This window comes from Nanorana parkeri, unplaced genomic scaffold (genome assembly GCF_000935625.1).
Source record: "Nanorana parkeri isolate BGI_ZX_2015 unplaced genomic scaffold, ASM93562v1 scaffold380, whole genome shotgun sequence".
Taxonomy (NCBI): Eukaryota; Metazoa; Chordata; class Amphibia; order Anura; family Dicroglossidae; genus Nanorana; species Nanorana parkeri.
Genome location: NW_017306648.1, coordinates 42275 through 60881, shown reverse-complemented (window position 1 = coordinate 60881; position 18607 = coordinate 42275). Strand labels below are relative to the sequence as shown.

Sequence of the window (18607 nt, the reverse complement as noted above, 5' to 3'; positions counted from 1 at the left end):
GTTGCCTGGTTAGATGCCTCTCTTTTTGAGTCGCTGACCTGGAAGCATGCAGCCAGCAAAGTCAGTCTTTCACTCTTGACCTGCATGCTTATGCCAGGTAAATTACTCAAAGCCAGAGACAGCCAGCTAACTAGCATTTTCAGATGGCAATTAGCAATGGCAAACAAAAACACATTAATAGAGTGGGGTTAAATCTTCAGACAGTGTTTTTATTTCTGTCTATGCCTTACTGTGCCAGTGTTGACAGATCTTCTTATTTCTTGTCCATCAAAGAGACAGGAAGTGAGCGAAAATCAAACCTGGGTCACAGACAGAAATTTTAACTCTTCCCCTGCTAAACAAAAATGGCTGGTATTAGCTTTTGACAATGTGCATCTAAATGAATGAGCTTTGGTCACGTGTCACAGATGATAATGACAGAATATCTGAGGACAGGTAGATGTCTTACCAATTGTTCTTGGTGAGATATTTGTCTGCTGTCAACCTAAATTGTATTTCAGCTTAACAGATCTTTCAGAGCAGCACTGACGCGACGATCGGCGCGACGCGGTGAGTAAAAAAAAAAACATAGCGCAAGCGTCGGCGCTTTGTATGGGGGCATTTTCACAAGTACAAGCACTTGTGAAAATGCCCTGTATCGGACCCGATGCCGATGCTTGTATCGTATGGGGCATCCCTAGTGAAAAGGTGACTCACCTTAATGGTGTCCAGAGGCTGCCCAGTCAGTGTAAGACACACTCCCCCCATCCCTCCCGAGATAAAATGTTTAATATAAGCCAGAGGGTGAGCTGCATTCTCAGTAGACATGAGGGTGAGCTCAGATGAACCGTGGATGGAGTGTGGTGCTGTGTGATAGTGCAGGGCACGGCCGGCCTAAGGGGTGTTCGAGCTGTGCAGCCGCACAGGGCGCCATGGCAACAAGGGCTCCAGGCCCAGGCGCCCGACACAGCTAGTTCTGGGGGCGGTGTTGTGTCGAATTCTGTGTCGATGTGTGTTCCCCTAGCCGCCCGGCTATTTTCGTAACTGCTCCTCCTCCCTTCAGCTGCATCTGAATCTACATAGACCCGCCTCTCTCGTAGCTCCGGTTTTCAGTTAGTTAGGGATGACAGTGTGTGCGATGAGATCGTGTGTCCCTCACATTCATCCACAGTATTATGCTGCCTGAATCTGTAGATTCACCTGCAATTACATTGTTGTTACATAGCTAGGTCTTCAATTAATGTAGAAGGTCACATCTTCTGAAGACACTAGTTGCCTGGTTAAATGCATCTTTTTGAATCACTGACCCGGAAAAAGCATGCAGCCAGCAAAATCAGTAATTCACTCTTGAACTGCATGCTTATTCTGGGTAAATGACTCAAAACCAGAGACAGCCAGCTAACCAGCATTTTTAGACTGCAATGGCAAACAAAAACACATTAATAGTGTGGGGTTAGATCTTCAGACAGTGTTTTTATTTCTGTCTATGCCTTACTGTGCCAGTGTTGACAGATCTCCTTAACACAGGAAGTGAACAAAAATCAAACCTGGGTCACAGACAGAAATTTTAACTCTTCCCCTACTAAAAAAAATGGCTGGTGTTAGCTTTTGACAATATGCATGCTAAATGAATGAGCTTTGGTCACGTGTCACAGATGATAATGACAGAAAATCTGAGGACAGGTAGATGTCTCAGACATCCCAAGTCTCCCGGATGGTCCGGGAGTCTCCCGCTACTAGATAACGGCTCCCGGACGCCCGCAAGAGAGACATTTTATCCCGGAAAGGATTGGAACCTTTCCGGGTCTGTCTTAACAATTGTTCTTGGTGAGATATTTGTCTACTGTCAGCCTAAATTGTATTTCAGCTTAACAGGTCCTCTAATGGCAGCAGACAGGACCGTGTGTCTTCAGCTATTTTGTGAATGGTATAAATGATAAACAAAATGTGTCTGTAGTCAGCAGGCAACACAGACCTCACCCAGATCTGTGACTGCAGATAGAAGCCAGGAGATCACCATCCATCTGCTCTACCCCTGTCCTAGAAAGCGACACCACAGATCCCGCAAAGGCTGTAAAAGGGTAAATGTCTAGATATTGGTTGAAAAAGAGGAATCATTTTAGAAAAATGTTGCATTATGCAATAGTGGATTAATGTAAATCATCGGTTATAAGTCGTCAATGGATTAAGCCTTCATCCTTAAAGTGGGTATAGGGAGGAAGGAATAGAACCCTTATTACATATTGTATTGTTGTAGTTTTTCCATTAGAGATATTTACTCTTATTTCCTGTTCAGGAGACCACAAGGACACTTTTTTTTTTAGATATATTTCTGTGAACAGTCCCCAAGGGTTGGCTTTCTATTAGATTCTTGATACCTTGGTTATGTAGATATGCAAGGGAATAAAATCGCCAACTGGCTTCTTAGGTTCTGTACACACATGTTAAAAAGAAGGGCAATGCGTCTCCAATTCCTGGGAAGAAATTCTGTGTTAAATGGTCAGTAGACCCAAATGTTCTATTTCAGTTATAGGTATAGTCTGCTGGTCTGGGAAAGCCCCTGGTTCCCTTTATGTCTTGGATACTCCAACAACGAGATCTCTCTCCAATAATACCCGACTCTGTTTTGGGAAGTTTGGTTGCTCCCGTCCATTTTCTTGTGTTTCAGCTCCTCATAATGGTCACAGCAATACTACAGTCCTGGAAACTCTGTGCATACATTTCACCAATAGTGTCCCCAAGAGATATAAGAAACTGACAGACAGTCTAACTCTCCAGCAAACACCATTTTTGGTTCAAAGGGACTGTATAAAACCATGCAAAGGAAATCCAATAACTGCTTTTACTTTCCTTTTTATCAATGTTGAGCAACAGAAGTTTTCCAGCATAGTGGTAGCTGTTACAACTGATGTTGACTGGTTGACTGCTGACATCTGCATAACCCCCAACTTTCTGGGATGAGAAAGAGGGACACCTTTTAGCACAAAGTATATAGGTAAAAGACACACCCCTGCCACTCTGCCAGTTACATGGACCATGAAAAATCTACTCGCCAATGATTGATTATTTAAACACACAAATGCTTTTTTCACTTCTTTGCTTGCTTTATATTGGCTTTAAAATAACACATTCAATCATTTAGAGATTGGTCAAAAGGCTTAGTGTAATATAACCCCATTTGGTAGTTAAAGATTGATTGTATTATATCAGAGCAAGAAGAGGGGCAACTGAAGAAAGAGGAACAGAGGAATTTGTTTCCAAAAAGAGGGACAGTCCCTTTAAATGAGGGATAGTTGTGGGTATGCATATGCTGAATAATAAGCCCACCCAAATGGTGAACACAGTGGTCACTAGCAATTTCTAACCTGCCCCTTGAACACATGTCCCTTCATGATTAGATATTACACTATAATTTGGGGAAGAGTAGTGAAAAGGTGACTCACCTTAATGGTGTCGAGAGGCTGCCCCGCCAGTGTAAGACACACTCCCCCCATCCCTCCCGAGATAAAATGTTTAATATAAGCCAGAGGGTGAGCTGCATTCTCAGTAGACATGAGGGTGAGCTGAGATGAACCGTGGATGGAGTGTGATGCTGGGTGATAATCCAGGGTGTAAGATATAGCAGAGGGCAGATTGTGGGAGGAGAGTGGACGAGTGTGCAAAGCTCAAACACCAGTGCAGCCGATGGTGCAACAAATGCTGCTGAACATCCGACTGGCAGGAGGGACCAGGAATTGCTGAGTAGTATGCAATAAAAGATAACCAGATAGTTGTGAAATAATTTATTAATGGTGATGTTAGTGTTATATAAAGGTAGAAAGTAACTGTGGAAGTCCTTGCAGTGTCACCACCAATTAAAACAAGACCATGAAGAATAAGTTACTCTATAATAGAAATAAAAATGAATAAGTGATAGAATGTAAGAGAGCAGAGGGTTACACAGTAACATTGATCGTGTGGCTTCACTCTCCAGACTTTAACCTGCCTGGCAAAAGCTTCACATTCCTTTGCCAAATTCAGCTGTCACACTGTGGCACTATACTGAGGAATGACATGCTTTCTGCCCTCGTGCACTGACATTTGTACTTTACACATAACTATTTCTTTTTAAGAATGCTCTTTTTTGCCCTCTGCATTAGTTACCGGTATTTCTTTTAATTTTTTTGTTGTATTGCAAACGTTATCTATGCTTATTTTATTTGAAAATAAAGCCACTTGTAGGTTTTTAGTTGCACTTGAACAGCCAAATATTAATACTAATGCAGCAAATTTCAATATATAGAAATGCTGATTGAAAGAGTGTTTCCTCTAAAAAAGATTATGGGAAACTTTGCACTGAGTCATGCACATTTGAAAAATATTTTTTGAGCTTTGCAATAAGCCACCTCACAGGGAAACTCCAACTTCCTCTGTGGAGAATGAGGTTTAAATCAGCCGTGGGGAAACTGGAAGATTAGAATACAGCTTGGCCATTTCATTTTAAAACTTCCTGCTTCACTTGTAACATGAACAGCCGTTAAGCCTCCAACAGCCAAGAAACTGTATAGAAGATGGTCAGAGGCTGTAGGAGATGGTCAGAGACTGTGGACATGCTGTAGGAGATGGTCAAAGTCCATGGACATGCTATAGAAGATGGTCAGAGACTGTAGACATGCTGTAGGAGATGGTCAGAGACTGTGGACATGCTGTAGGAGATGGTCAGAGTCTGGGGACATGTCATAGAAGTAGTTGGATGCTCCAAAGAGCTGCAAATAATATTATAGTATGTACTGTATATACTATTATTTAATCTATATTTGTGATCATTTTCCTTGATAGAATTTAACAAACTACCTTCTGAAGTAGCTGGTTCTGGACAGCCTGTCCATTTTATCTTTCAGAACATGAGGAGTTGATCGAAAAGACTTGAGATGTTCCCCTGGCTATACCTTCTACTCTTTCACCTCCTATGGCCCTACGTGTGGCCCTTCAGAATCTGCGCCTTCAATGCCCAGCACTTTGGGGAGAAGAAGGCCGCCAACCAGGAGGTGCTGGATTTAATAGTCAAGGTAGTATGGAGAACACAGCCTGTTGTGTACCTGTGATATGCAGAGCTCAAGCTGGTAATCTTAAAGCCAGACTCCAGCTTAAGTGTTTTTTTTTCTAGCTTTGTCAGATGTTTGTTGCCATGTTTGACCCCATTGGGAAACTTTCTTCTTACTTCCTGTCTATTTGATAAGTGTCAGACAGAAAAAAAATTGAGAATCCTGTTAAATTAGGAACAGCTAGCATCTTAGGCCTCATTCACACCTATATGTTTATGTGCGATCAGGGCCGCCGTCAGGGGGGTAGGACAGTACCATTGTAAGGGGCCCCGGTGGCCGGGGGGGCCCGGGCTCCAAGCTACAATTTTTTTTCTGATAGAATTATATGAATAGTTACATTTGCTTTGTCCCGCCCCACCCCCCACGCTATTGGTATCTTCCGCTGAAGTGCTTAAGGGGGCGGAGCCTAATTTCCTGGGCAGAAGCGCCAGAGATCGAGGATGAAGATGTGCATGTCGGCTGCTGCCTGCCTGGAGGGGAAAGGTAAGTGTTTCCCAGCACTGCAGACAGAGGCCCCAGGGATGGTGGGGGTTGTGACAGAGACTGGGGGGAGAGAGAGACAGATCAACCAACGCTGACAGCTTCTTAGCATCGGTCGGTCTCTCTCTCATTCTTCCCTCCCTCCTCTCAGCATCGTCGGTCTGTGTCTCACTCTTCTCCCCCTCCTCCCCCTCAGAGAAGGGGGGGGGGGGAGAGTGAGAGAGACTGATGGACACTGAGAGGAGGAAGGGGAAGAGAGTGAGCGACGGACACTGGGGTGGGGGGGACAGACAGAAAGGAAGAAATTATGGAGCTAAGTGCATGTCTACCTGACAGACTTCCTCCCCTTCATAAATCACATGTTTTATTCATGACTTCAGAACAGCAGAAAACTGAATGTCAGGTGCACATTTTAACCACTTGCTGTCCGGGGGCATTTTTTTACTATTTGCGCACACATGAGAAAATATAAATTTTTGGCTAGAAAACAGCTTCAGACCCCCAAACAATGATATATGTTCTGAAAGCAGAGGCCCTGTAGAATAAAAAAAATGCTAGTTGCAATTTTTTATGTCACACGATTTTTGCGCAAATGTTTACCAAACTGGTATTTAAAAAAAAAAAATAAATTAAAATTTAGTGCACAAAAACATAATATAATGCCAATTTTGGGTAATATATAAAAGACAGGGGTCACGCCGGGTAAACAGATACCAAACATGTCCAGCCTTAAAATTGCGTTCGCCCGTGAAGCCAAAAAAATTTACATACCCAAAATTTCCAATAGGGAACATTTTAAACACTTTTACCGCTCATCAGTTTAGTGCTAACAGTGATTGATGGCCCTTGAATTATTGCTTTCACTCCGACATTCGCGGCGATTTGTAACGTGTAGCGAAATTGTCGTTTTCGCATGTAGGCGGACCGACGCGTGTTTGCGTGTGTATGTGTGTGCACGTGGGGGGCTTAAATTGTTTTTTTTGCATTTATTACATTTTTCTTATGTGACTTTAATTTTTAAACACTTTTTTTTTTTTTTTACACTAACGCTATTGCTATCACATAGGGAGCTAGCAAGCACCATATGTAATAGCAGATAGGGTGTGACAGGTCCTCTTTATGGAGACATCGGGGTCTTTCAGACCCCTAATGTCACCTAGGGACAAATATTGAATGCACGGATGACTTGGAATACACATTTACATTAAGTTGTAACAGTGTTAAAATAAAAGTGCATTGAAGGACCCGGAGGGACGACCGGTGGGCGGACTCAATGGGACTCAATGGGACAGCCGGGTAAAAAAGCCTTGGGGTGGGGCCAGGCCTAAAGTTGTGTAAGGGGCCCCAAAATTTCTGATGGCTGCCCTGTGTGTGATTAAAGATTCCTGCATCAGGACCTTGCGTTTTCCTGCAGCAGGAATGCCTAATCTGCCATTTACAAGCAGCAGCTGTCACCTGTGCAAGTTAACACATCAATTGTGCGTCCAGGGAGAGTGATTGATCTGATATGATTACATGTGGTGTGCCAGTATTAAAAAGCAGTGACTGTTAACTGAGCATTAACTTGAACTGCTGCTTGTAAACGGTGGATTAGGGATTTCTGCTGCAGGAAAATGCAAGTTTCTGATGCAGGAAATCCTAATCACACCTAAACATATAGGTGTGAATGGGGTCTAATGCCCGACAAAGGTCCTACCCTTTCCCCATTATGTCTAAAGCAAACAAAAAATCTGGAGTTGAGTATGGAAATAAAAAGAAAGCACAATTAAAATACTTTTTTTAAATAGATGTAAAGTGGATATAGGCCCTTTCTTAACCCCTTCCCGACTGATGACGGAATTATTCCGTCACGACCTCTCAGTTAAAGATCAGTGACAGAATAATTCTGTAATGCAGGAAAATGAGCGCTGGTTCATGCTGTTGCTGGGTCCCTCTGTGTCAGAAGCAGACCCTCAACAGCAAATTAGGGGGTCCCAGCACTGTCATCACAGCGATAGCTAATCCAGCTTGTTGTGGAGCTGCAAGCCAGATCAGTGTGCTACAAAAGTCATACAACGTATCCCTGAGGAGAATACAGTGTTTCCTCTCAATACTAAGTATCCAAAGCCCCTGTAACAATGAAACTTTTAGTGCCACCTAGTTTTAAAAAAAGTTTTAAAAGTTAAAAAAAAAATGTTTTCAAGTAAAGTAAAAACAAGATAAAAACAAATATGTTTAATAAAAAAATTATAAGAACATTTAGTGGTGAGGAGGCTATTAAATATAGGAGACATACATACCACACTCTGAAATTGTTCCACACTAAAATTGTATTTTACTCCATGTATTTTGTGACCTATAACTCCCCAAATAAAGTGAAATCCCAGACATATGCTATACCCTATAAATCAGGACAAACATAAGAATGTATTATGAATTACTTTGTTAGCTACACTAATTATGTACACATTATTATTGTCAAAACTGTGAAAACTGTTTTGTTTTTTTTTTTATTAATTTGTATTTTTTTATAAAAAATAAGAATTTATATATGCATATGTCACATCAAATTAAACCCTGTTTTGTCCTTTAAAAAACGTTATATAATATGTGTAGGTGCAATGAAGGAGGAAGATGGAAATGATGAAATAAACTATCAGCACAAATGGCAAAATTGCTTCGGTTCCCAGGAACTAAAATAAATTCTGAAGCTGTGTCGCTAAGGGGTTAAACTGACAACTAAATGAGGGAACCTGCCTTCACTATAAACAGCTGATTAGGCCCAGTGTTGTACTACAAAACACTGCAGCCTTTGCATCACTTTGTGTGTGAAGACTATAAGGCTGGCCATACACTGATCTATTTTTTTCGTTCAACCTGCGGGCTGAACAAAAAAATAGACCCAATTCTTCCATCAACACTATCAGCATGTCGATTATGGTTATTTTAAATAACATTACATTACAAAATGACTTGTATAGCAATTATAGGTTATATCAGTTTTATTTTAAAAGAGAACTATAGGGTAAGTGTTTTTCCCCATAGTTCTCTTTAGGGTCACGGGAGGACATATATTACTAACCTCCTCACGTGACCCCAATGCTCAGTATTTAGCAGGCTATTGCCCGTGATATACTGAGAGCGCCACAGCCAGGACGGATCCCAACAATACTGTCAAGATCCGCCCAGCTGTGTGAATGACAGCGGGGTCGGCCTATCTAGAGGCAGAGCCAGCTGTGCCCCCCCCCCCCTTCCACGTCCGTTCCTCCAGTCAGCGCTGGAGGATCGGAGGGGTGAGGGGGGAATCCCTGCGGGGAGCAGTGACTAACAGTCACTGCTCACTGCAGGGAGACGATCGAGAAGTGAGCAGATTTGTGCATGTTTCTGCTCACTTCCGGATTGATAGAGCCGACCGGTGACAGCTTCTTTGTCACAGGTCGGCTCTAACTATGAGGATGAGTGGAAATCACTCACCTCATAGTTCCCCTTTAAGTAACAAGCAAGGCATTTGTTTTATTTTACAGCAACCTTAAAGTTACATTGTGTTCTTGCAATATAGTACAAAGATTTAGAAGATAAACATTCCAGAAGGTACAGTGTTATATATATGTTATTAAAGTAAAGGGAACTTTGTGCTATTTATATAATAAAAATACATTTCCATTATATGGATAACTTTGTTTACTTGAAATTAGTTTGTTTTTTTCTGTTTGAGCCAAAGCAGCTTTTTAGAAAATGTCTTTCAATTTTTATTGCAGATTGTACAGCGGTGCGACATCTGTCTCCTCCAGGAAGTGCAGGACCCCAAAGGCCAAGCCTTGTCCAAACTCTTGCAGGAACTGAACAGGTGGGTGTGGCTGGGAAATCAGTTTTGGAACTGTTACATATTAAGCCTCTGGTCACACTGGGGCGTAGCGGGGACCCGCATTGCTGAAACACATGTTCCCACACCTTTGCGGGACTTTACTTTCTGCACATCTCCATTGATCCCCATTAAGTCCCTGGACGCATGCCAACAGGAAAACAAGTACATGATGCAAATTTGGCGAAATGCGTTCCTCATTTTTTTCCTGCGCATTTGTGCGTGTTCTTACGCGCGAACATGTGTGGAAAAACCAAGTTTGCTCGGCTGTGTTTGGAGTGCCATTACCTAGTAATGGCAACGCAAACACATTCCGCGTTTGTGCATGTGTCGTGTATGCATGGCAAAATACGCACGGCAAATTAGTAAACTAATCATGGGATTGTAGTCCATCACGGGGGCGAGCTTGGAGAAATGGGTGGAAGGTTGAAGATGATCGCACCAAGACGCATCACATAAGGTAAGTATTAAAGCAGAATTACAATGGGGAAAAAAACAAAACGTTAATGTCACTTTAATAGTTTAGGTACTTGAATGTATTTTTAAGATTTAATTTCTAAATTAGTGTCACTTTAAATTAAATCTAACCCCTAAGGCCCCATTCACATGACAAGATTTGGGATTCCTCCAGCAAGAACCTATGGATTCCTGTGGCAGGAATCTCAGTGTCCAATTTGGAACAGTTCACTATTCTGTGTCCAGGGACAGTGATCTATTCCAAACTGCATGTAAATGTAACACACTGGATTACATGTGGACTGCTGCTTTAAGATACTGCCGCTGTGATCGGGTCATTAACATGAACAGACCGCATCTAAATGTGGACACCTGGCATTTCTGCTACAGGAATCTGTAGGTTCCTGTCACAGGAATGCCAGAATGCAGCCTTACGAGCTGACTTTTAGTTTTCTGAAGCACTGCGTAACATAAACATTTTGCATTTTTTAAATAAATGCAGTTTTACATCTTTTTATTATCCATTTTGGCATCTCAGTGGTGCTGATCTCCTCCAGTGTTTTTCAGACAATTCCTGCACTCCCTCCAGCTCCTTTTCTCTGAATAAGATTTCTGATACTGACAATGATGGGGAATGCCTGTACAATGTGTATTAGCATGGTCACTCGTAGTCTCCCATCAGGTGCACATGTGACAGGGTGACAATGCAGGAGCACAATTGGGAGACTGTTGTCATCCTATAATGGGAAGTGCTTGAACAATGACTTTCATGGCAGGATCACCAGGTATTTTTTTAATGGAAGCTGCATTATGATTTTTCCTTCATAGACCACAAGACCTTTTCCTGGCTGTTGTTAGTCCCTCTCTGGGCCGGAAGTCTTACACTGAACAATATGTCTTCATATATAAGTAAGTCTTGTAATACACCTCTGTATGGGTAATAATATGCTGTCAACCTCCAGTATCAGTTAGGATACTCTGCTGACCTCTTGGTAGAGTGCAACAGTGGAAAGCCACCAGTTTACAAACTCCTAGATAATGACCAGGTTCATTTAAGATTGCCTTGTTAACCACAAACACAGGGCTGGCACTGCTGGCCACTCCTGAAAATGCCAGCTTCCCCGCTGCCCTGCTGACCCGCTTCAATATTTTAGAAACTGGCCTGAAACAATTTTGCAGATCCTTAGGAATTCTGATTCTGTATGACTCAGAAAGTACTGAGGCCAGAGGTTTAGCATAACAAGCAGCATTTCCGTATGAAGTTCAGCAATGGCAGTGCCTGAATTTTTTTATTTGATGGGCTTTGTTTTTAAAGGAAACTGTATTGCTTTTGGGACATTTGTATGAAACATTTTGTAATCTTTGTAATGTTTTTGAATGTATATGTTTTTAAACCGATGTTTTATATTTTTTTATATATTTTCATAAAATGATTACGGTAGTTAACAAATAAACATTTAATGCTGGGTGAACCATGACACCATGAGCATTATGTGTTCCCTAAAGAGAGAGTACATCAGTAGTTGTCTCCTTTCAGATACTCTGTCTCCAATGGAAACCTCAGATAGGGTCATACGAAGGGGGAAGATGAAGGAGGAGTCACTGCCCTGATTTAATTGTGTGTAACAATTTCAGCTTGAGATATTGAACTCTGTAAACAACAGGATTTTTTTGAAAATGTGTAAAAAAAAGCTGAGAGTTGTTGGTTGGAAATAGCAGTACAAAATATTATTATACAATATTTACAATATTTCATCCTTCTGATTCCTATCTTTCTCCCGATTCTGAGCCTTTTCCTGATTCATCACCTTCTCTTGATTCCTAATTTGCTCCTGATTTATTTCATAGATCAGACAAGATTTCAGTGAGGGATCAGTATAAGTACCATGACAATGACCCATCCAAACCAGACATTTTTGCTCGGGAACCATATGTGGTCCGCTTCACATTGCAATCTGCAGGTCAGTGAATAGCAAACATTGTAGGTTTTGAAAAGACATTTCTGACTGGGGATACATTGTGCTAAAATAATAGAATTGTTCACATTCATATTTATATATCTATAGGTTTTAAAGTGGAACACCAAACCTTTTTTTAACTGTATAAGGTGAGGAAGGGTAAGAAACTCTCCAAGGTTTATTTCCATCCATCTCTCTACTGGAGAGATTTTCCCTCACTTCCTGTCCTGATGACATACTGTGTATCAGGGTGTGGCAGGAAGTCATCAAAACAGGAAGTGAGGAGAAATATCCCCAACATGAACGGAAACAGCTGCATGACCTAGACAGGTGTTCTAACCCTTGCCTGCACTACAAAATGTATTTTGTTGTTGTCTTTGTACACATTTGAGACATTTACTTATAAAATAATCTTGTTTAACCCCTGGGTTGGCAGACACAGCTTAAAGGGTCAATCTCTCCAGATCCAGTTAAAAAATCCAGCATTGATGCTTCAAGCCCCTCATAATGGGCACATGTATGCTATGTACACCCCAGAACGTATCTCAGAGATCCCAGAGTTCTCTGGGAGATTGAAGAATCTGTCAAGTTTAATTATCTAGTATCCACTAAACAGTGAAATATCAGCTTTGGGTATATGACTAAGCACTGGTGAAATGCGTCAGTAGGTCTCAATTCATCTCTTGTGTTATACTTTTATAAAAGAAATAGTTCTGAAATAGTTGGTGTGCGGTCATCCAGTTTTTCTGTAAATTAGCTTAGGCCAGACTGACCCTTTCAGTAGGGATGCACCGATACCGGTTTAGCGGTATCGAGTACTGATAAAAAAATTTGGGCACTCACCCATACCAAATATGGATACCTACATCCCAAGGTACCAGATTATCAGGAAGCCGGTGTTCTATGGAAAGAACGCCAGCTTCACTTCCCTCGTGCCACTGTGTGGCAGCCTGGCTTCCTGATTGGTCAGGAAGCCAGGCTGCCTAGCAACAAGTGAAGCCAGCTTCCTAGCCTATAAGGAAGCCGGGTCATGATGTACCACCCAGTCCTGATTGGTCAGGAAGCCAGGCTGCCTAGCAACAAGTGAGCGGCTTCCTAGCCTATAAGGAAGCTGGTTAATGATGTGCCACCCAGTCCTGATTGGTCAGGAAGCCAGGCTGCCTAGCAACACATGAAGTCGGCTTCCTAGCCAATCAGGAAGCCTGAATGCGGCTCCATGCTCCCTTGCGGCATCCCGGTCAGAGGGAGAGCTCCGATATCAGGAGTAAGTATCAGAGCATTTGGGCGAGTACAAGTATTCGCTGTCAGGAAACCAGGGGTGTCACCTCCCCACAGGGTCAGCGGGCACGGCGCAGGGTACGGGTCTCCCTCCAGCCTGGCAGAACCACTGGCGCCCGGGTTGCAGGTGCGCATGCGCGAGTCGTGAGGCAGGTGCGCATGCGCAGTACGCAGGCTGCGCGCGCATCCCCAGGAGCACGTGCATAGTGCGCCTGCACCTGTTTAGGCCTCAGGTGTGGATCTAGCTGGGGGAGGTTCCAGTACACACCCATACCACCTCTCGCCTGCCATTGGCTCTCGTGGAGAGAAGCCTCCTGGTTGCCTCGGTGACAGGGGGGCAGACTTACAACCCCTTTCTATAAAAAACTGGCCAGAGCTCTGGCTTGCTGCTGAGTTATCTCATCCTGTGGTGTGATTTCCTAGCTCACTGTACATGTGCCTTGCTTTGTTTCCTGACCCCCTTTATCTGGACCTCCTGTTGCCGACCTTGGACTGCCTTTCGCCCCTGAACCTTTGCTGCCTGCCTCGACTCGGATTGGACTTGACTTCTCTTTGGATTAACCCTTTTGTACCTCTACCTTCGGACGCTTCAGGCCATTTCCTGCCAGTGAGTTCCACTTCGTTCTTCTGCCAAACCATTGGCACTCCTTACACTCGCCCACATACTCCGTATCGGCACTGATACTAGTATCGGTGCATACCTTTGAGTATAGCAGGTCCCATTCTGTACCTTTGCAGGGTGTACCTAGGTAGTTTTTGTTATATACAATAGGGAAAACAAATATAGTTTTAGAGCTGTGAAATTTTAAATGCATGCAAGGTTCTGAAATGCAGCGGCGTGTATTAAGAACCTTCTGTACTGTACTTCTGATCTTTTTGTCATCTGCTGCTGATATGAAGTCTTACAGATGACTATTGTCAAGTAGACATTGGATCTATCAATTCCTAATAACAGGAACCTACATTGTTTTTACCATTGATTGTTTTACAGTCGTGTTTTAAAATAAATGTGTCACGGTTATTTCCTCTTCTCTAAAAATGTGGTATTGGCAAACATATTGGTTGTTGTTGCACTCTGTTTACATGTAATCATTTCCCTTCCTGCTGGAGAGTGTTACAATTTTCTACAGCTTTAGCGGGATTGTGGTACAAGAGGGACATCTTCTAGTCAATAGGTTTTATAGGATGGAATGGCCAGTGTAGGTAAAATAGGACTAAAAATCTGAACTCAAGAATGATCGTTTATGGATACTTACATTGGCCCAGCTTGGCTCAGTGTAGGTATCCATACCTAACCTGGTTGCATACCTTTAATTAGGGCCCCCATAAAATGTTCTGTTCTGTGGAATGTGGAGGGACCTGGCAAATGACTAAATGAAGGCCTACATTTGCTCTGGATCGGGGGACAGGGGGACAAGAGAATGCTATTTTTAATATCATTAGACTCAAACCCCATTATCGTCACATATGGAGATACAGTATATATTTATATACCGTTTATATACTGTGTATTGTTAGCTGTATTGATGTGTCTGTGTGTATATATAAATTATGTGATGCCATATCTCTCTTCCTACTTAGACCTGCAAGATCTGGTTCTGATTCCCCAACATACAGTCCCAGACAAAGCCATGGAGGAACTTGAAACCCTTTATGATGTATTTCTGGATGTCAGGAGCCGCTGGCGCTGTAATGTAAATGAAATGCAACTATCCTGACAATTTTAGTAAAAAACAGATCACATTCTTAAAGCAGAACTCCAGTGAAATGCTACATACACAGTTGAAGCACATATTTCTATTTAAATAGTTTTATCTGATGATATATCTGCTGTTCTGTTCACTAAAAAGTCAGAATGTGACACTGCTATTCAAAGTCTGCAGCCTACTCTCTGGGCTAGTAATGAACATCACTACCCTGGTGAGGGTCTGCCTTCCTTCTACCTCTCCATTAATCCTGCCTTCACAATTTCTTCTTTAGCCCCTGGTGCCTAAAACATGCCAGGGTGACAGCACTTTACCAGGGAGATTGCATTATTTAATCTGTCACTCAGAACCTGATTCAGGGAGAAAAAAAGGGATGGAGAAAATCTTGGAAAAAATAAAAGCTGGATAGACAAGGAGCGAATTTCGCCGATTCAGCAGGAATCGGACCAAATTCGCTCCACTGGTGACCATATCTTGTTGACAGAAGGCGATCATTAGATCAACTTTTGCAAAGTAACATGTTTGAAAGTTTGTTGGCTGAACAATGCTTGCAGACAATCAGCTGCAAGCACTGTGCAGATATTCTGACTCCAATTTTTTCCACCCCCTGCTGGGCACTATTGTTTCCCCCACCGGGCACTATTTTTCTCCTCACCACCATCACCCCCTGCTGAGCACTTATTTATTTATAATATTACAGGCATTTATATAGTGCCGACAATCCCCCTCCACCCCCTTTCTGAGCATTAGTGTTGCCCCCTCATCTGTCACTGAGCACTAATGCCCCCCCACCACACCCACTGATCCAAATGGATCTTTTGGGCGGGCACAGCTGGCTCTGGCTCTAGAGAGGCAGAGCCAGCTGTCAATCAGGCAGCGGGGTGGATCCTGACAATATTGTTGGAATCTTTCCTGGCCACAGCACGGCTCTGCACTGTCAGCATATAGTGGGCAATAGCCTGTTATATGCTGAGTTTTGGGTCACAGGAGGATATTAGTATATGTCCTCCTGTGATCCTGAAGAGAACTATGGCAAAAAACATTGGGCCACAGTTATCTTAAGTTCTTCTTTAGGGTAGCCTCAGACACAGTGTTAGCTCTCTGTGTATATTTTTTTAGTTCTATATTGTTTAATTGATCCTTTAATGTAAATGAGACTGTCACTCTTAGTACAGTGATTATGGACTGTTTTGTGGGTAGCAGGATTGCAGACTATGTACAGGAAATACAAAATATAGGCTCAAACTCAATTTAGCCATGCTCCTTTAAGCCAAGCCCAATATTCTACGTAATTTAGCCACAATATGGATTAGATACGCCTTAGCTATTGTATTCCTTGATTTCTACCACTGTCTGTTAAAAACAGAAACCTACTTTTGTAGCTGCACTTGAATTCTCCTTCAAAGTATAACTCTAGCAAAAATGTTTGGTTTGTTCTGGTAACCGATGTCTCCTGCAGGGCTGTAGGAAGGGCAAGGCAGGGCGGCAGGGAGTAGAAGGAGTGGCACAGCCTGCAGCTTCTCCTCGGATCCCTGCTGCTCTCCTCCACCTGTATGGGCAGAGGCAGTGGGGATCCAAGGAGAAATGGAGCTCTGTAGCCGGCAATCCAGAGGAGGGAGCTGTCATGCAGGATTGCCGAGCTGTGAGGAGAGAGAGAACTGCTCAGCCAATCCACTTTCATGTAAAGCTGTGCTTTGCTCTGTGGGGGGCAACGTATGGTTTCACTAAAGATATGACATTACATTTTCAGTGCTTCTCACCGATTGAGTCTACTCAAGAATAACTTTTCATTCTTCATTTTCATAACAGAATCTGGTTTTTATGGGCGACTTTAATGCTGGCTGCAGTTACCTCTCTATGAAGAAGAGGCGCTCTCTCCGATTATATAGTGATCCGGATTTTCATTGGCTGATCGGGGATGACATGGACACTACAGTGAGAGAAAGCACAAAGTGCCCATATGACAGGTTAGAGCTGTCTGCCATCCCTCCAAGTCCCTTAATGCACCAATATGAAAAATAATTCCACTATTGAAATGGTGGATGAGGGCCGGGACCAGGGTTAGGAACATGAGACCTTAGGGGCCAAATGTCTGCTACTGTGGTGGCCACGAGATGATAATTCTATACTCATTCCTTCCAGTTATTATCTGTTATTATCAAATATTCTTCACAGTGGTGACATATTGCAATGCAGTATGCTTTAAACCTGAACTTAACATGAATGGAGATTGCCATTGCTGACCTTTCCTAAAATGATAGTTGCCTGGAGGTCACGCTTAATTAGTTACTGTAATTTCATTGTCATAGACCCAGAATACGTATGCAGGTTAGAAGTTGTGACTTCAATGTGACTTTTCTGATCTGCATGCTTGTTCCAGCTTAATGACTCAAAGCACTGAAGTAATTAAATTAGTATGACAGCCAAGCAATTTGCATTTTTAGGAGGAGGTCTGCAATGGTAGTCTTGATATTTCCTCATTAAAAGGTGGAATGGGTAACCTATAGGATTAAGCTTCAATAACACACTACCCTGTTAAGTGGAAATAAAAAACTTACATATGACACTTAAGCCCTTATTTATTAAGCTGCTAAAAGAACTTGTCAGCCTAAAATTTACTTAAGCTATGCTAAAATGGCAACCCATTCAATATTACTGCGTGCATTAAAGCATGCCGTAAAATAGAACTATGGGGTAACCTTTTTATCCCATAGTTCTCTTAAAGGAGAACTATGGGGTTAGGGCTTTTCCCCATAGTTCTCCTAAGGGTAACGGGGGGACACAAACTAGAGTCCTCCCGTCACCCTAAGCTCAGCTACCGCTCGCGGCATACTGAGACGCCGCAGCTGAAACGGATCCCGACAATTATGTCGGGATCCGCCCAGCTGCATGAGTGACAGCTGGCTCTGCCTATCTAGAGGCAGAACCAGCTGTACCCGCCCCCTCCCTGTCCGTTCCGCCAGTCATCGCTGGAGGATCGGAGCGGGGGGAATCCAGTCCCTCCCCTGTCACGGCTCTCTGCTGTAACAGGATCGAGAAGTGAGCGAACGCCGGTATTTGTTCGCTCACTTCCCGATCTACTGAGCCGACCTGTGACAGTCTCATTGTCACAGGTCGAGCTAGAACTATGAGAATGAGTAAAAAGCACTCACATCATAGTTCTCCTTTAAGGGTCACGGGAGAACATATGCTAACGCCCTCCCGTGACCCAAAGCTCAGTATATAGCGGGCTATTGCTCACTATATACTGAGAGCACCGCGGCCGGGACGGATCCCGACAATACTGTCTGGATCCACCCAGCTGGCTGATTGACAGCGGGCTCTGCCTATCTAGAGGCAGAGCCACCAGGGCCCGCCCCCTCCCCCGTCCATTTCTCTAGTCAGCTCTGAAGGATCGGAGAGGGAAGGGGGGGAATCCCTACGGCTCTCTGCAGGGAGATGATCGGAAAGTGAACGGGCGACGGTATGTGTTTGCTCACTTCCTGATCTATAGAGCCGACCTGTGACAGTTTCATTGTCACAGGTCGGCTCGAACTATGAGGTGAGTGACAATCCTTTATGAGGTTAAAGTGTTCTCCTTTAACCACTAACTAGTATGTCCTGAAGTGGACCTTTCACTTCGCATGAATGTGTTCAGGGCAGCCATCAGGGGGGTACGGCCGATACTCATGTAAGGGGCCCGGGCAGCCTGGGGGGCCCGCCCGGGTCCCTTACATGACTATCGGCCGATGATGAAGGGCGAGGAGGCGGAGGCCTGGCCCTAGCAGCGCAGGGCCCCAGCATTGCCGCTCCAGCGGCTTCGAGACAAGCTGGGGCCCCATCAGC

General features: G+C 43.4%; 2 protein-coding genes across 2 annotated transcripts in view; one reads left to right on the top strand and one right to left on the bottom strand.

Annotated features, from left to right (window-relative positions):
- Positions 1 to 3710, bottom strand: part of LOC108789230 (mitochondrial carnitine/acylcarnitine carrier protein-like) — an 18847-nt gene extending 15137 nt beyond the window's left edge. The window contains exon 1 of the mRNA XM_018559190.1: positions 3423 to 3710. Coding sequence (XP_018414692.1) covers positions 3423 to 3533 — 111 coding nt within the window. The 5' untranslated portion in view covers positions 3534 to 3710. The remainder of the gene's footprint in view (positions 1 to 3422) is intronic.
- Positions 1 to 18607, top strand: part of LOC108789201 (deoxyribonuclease gamma-like) — a 23040-nt gene that overhangs the window by 4047 nt on the left and 386 nt on the right. The window contains exons 2-7 of the mRNA XM_018559153.1: positions 4860 to 5027; positions 9281 to 9369; positions 10669 to 10749; positions 11689 to 11801; positions 14658 to 14770; positions 16592 to 16749. Of these exons, the coding sequence (XP_018414655.1) occupies positions 4890 to 5027; positions 9281 to 9369; positions 10669 to 10749; positions 11689 to 11801; positions 14658 to 14770; positions 16592 to 16749 (692 nt within the window). The 5' untranslated portion in view covers positions 4860 to 4889. The remainder of the gene's footprint in view (positions 1 to 4859; positions 5028 to 9280; positions 9370 to 10668; positions 10750 to 11688; positions 11802 to 14657; positions 14771 to 16591; positions 16750 to 18607) is intronic.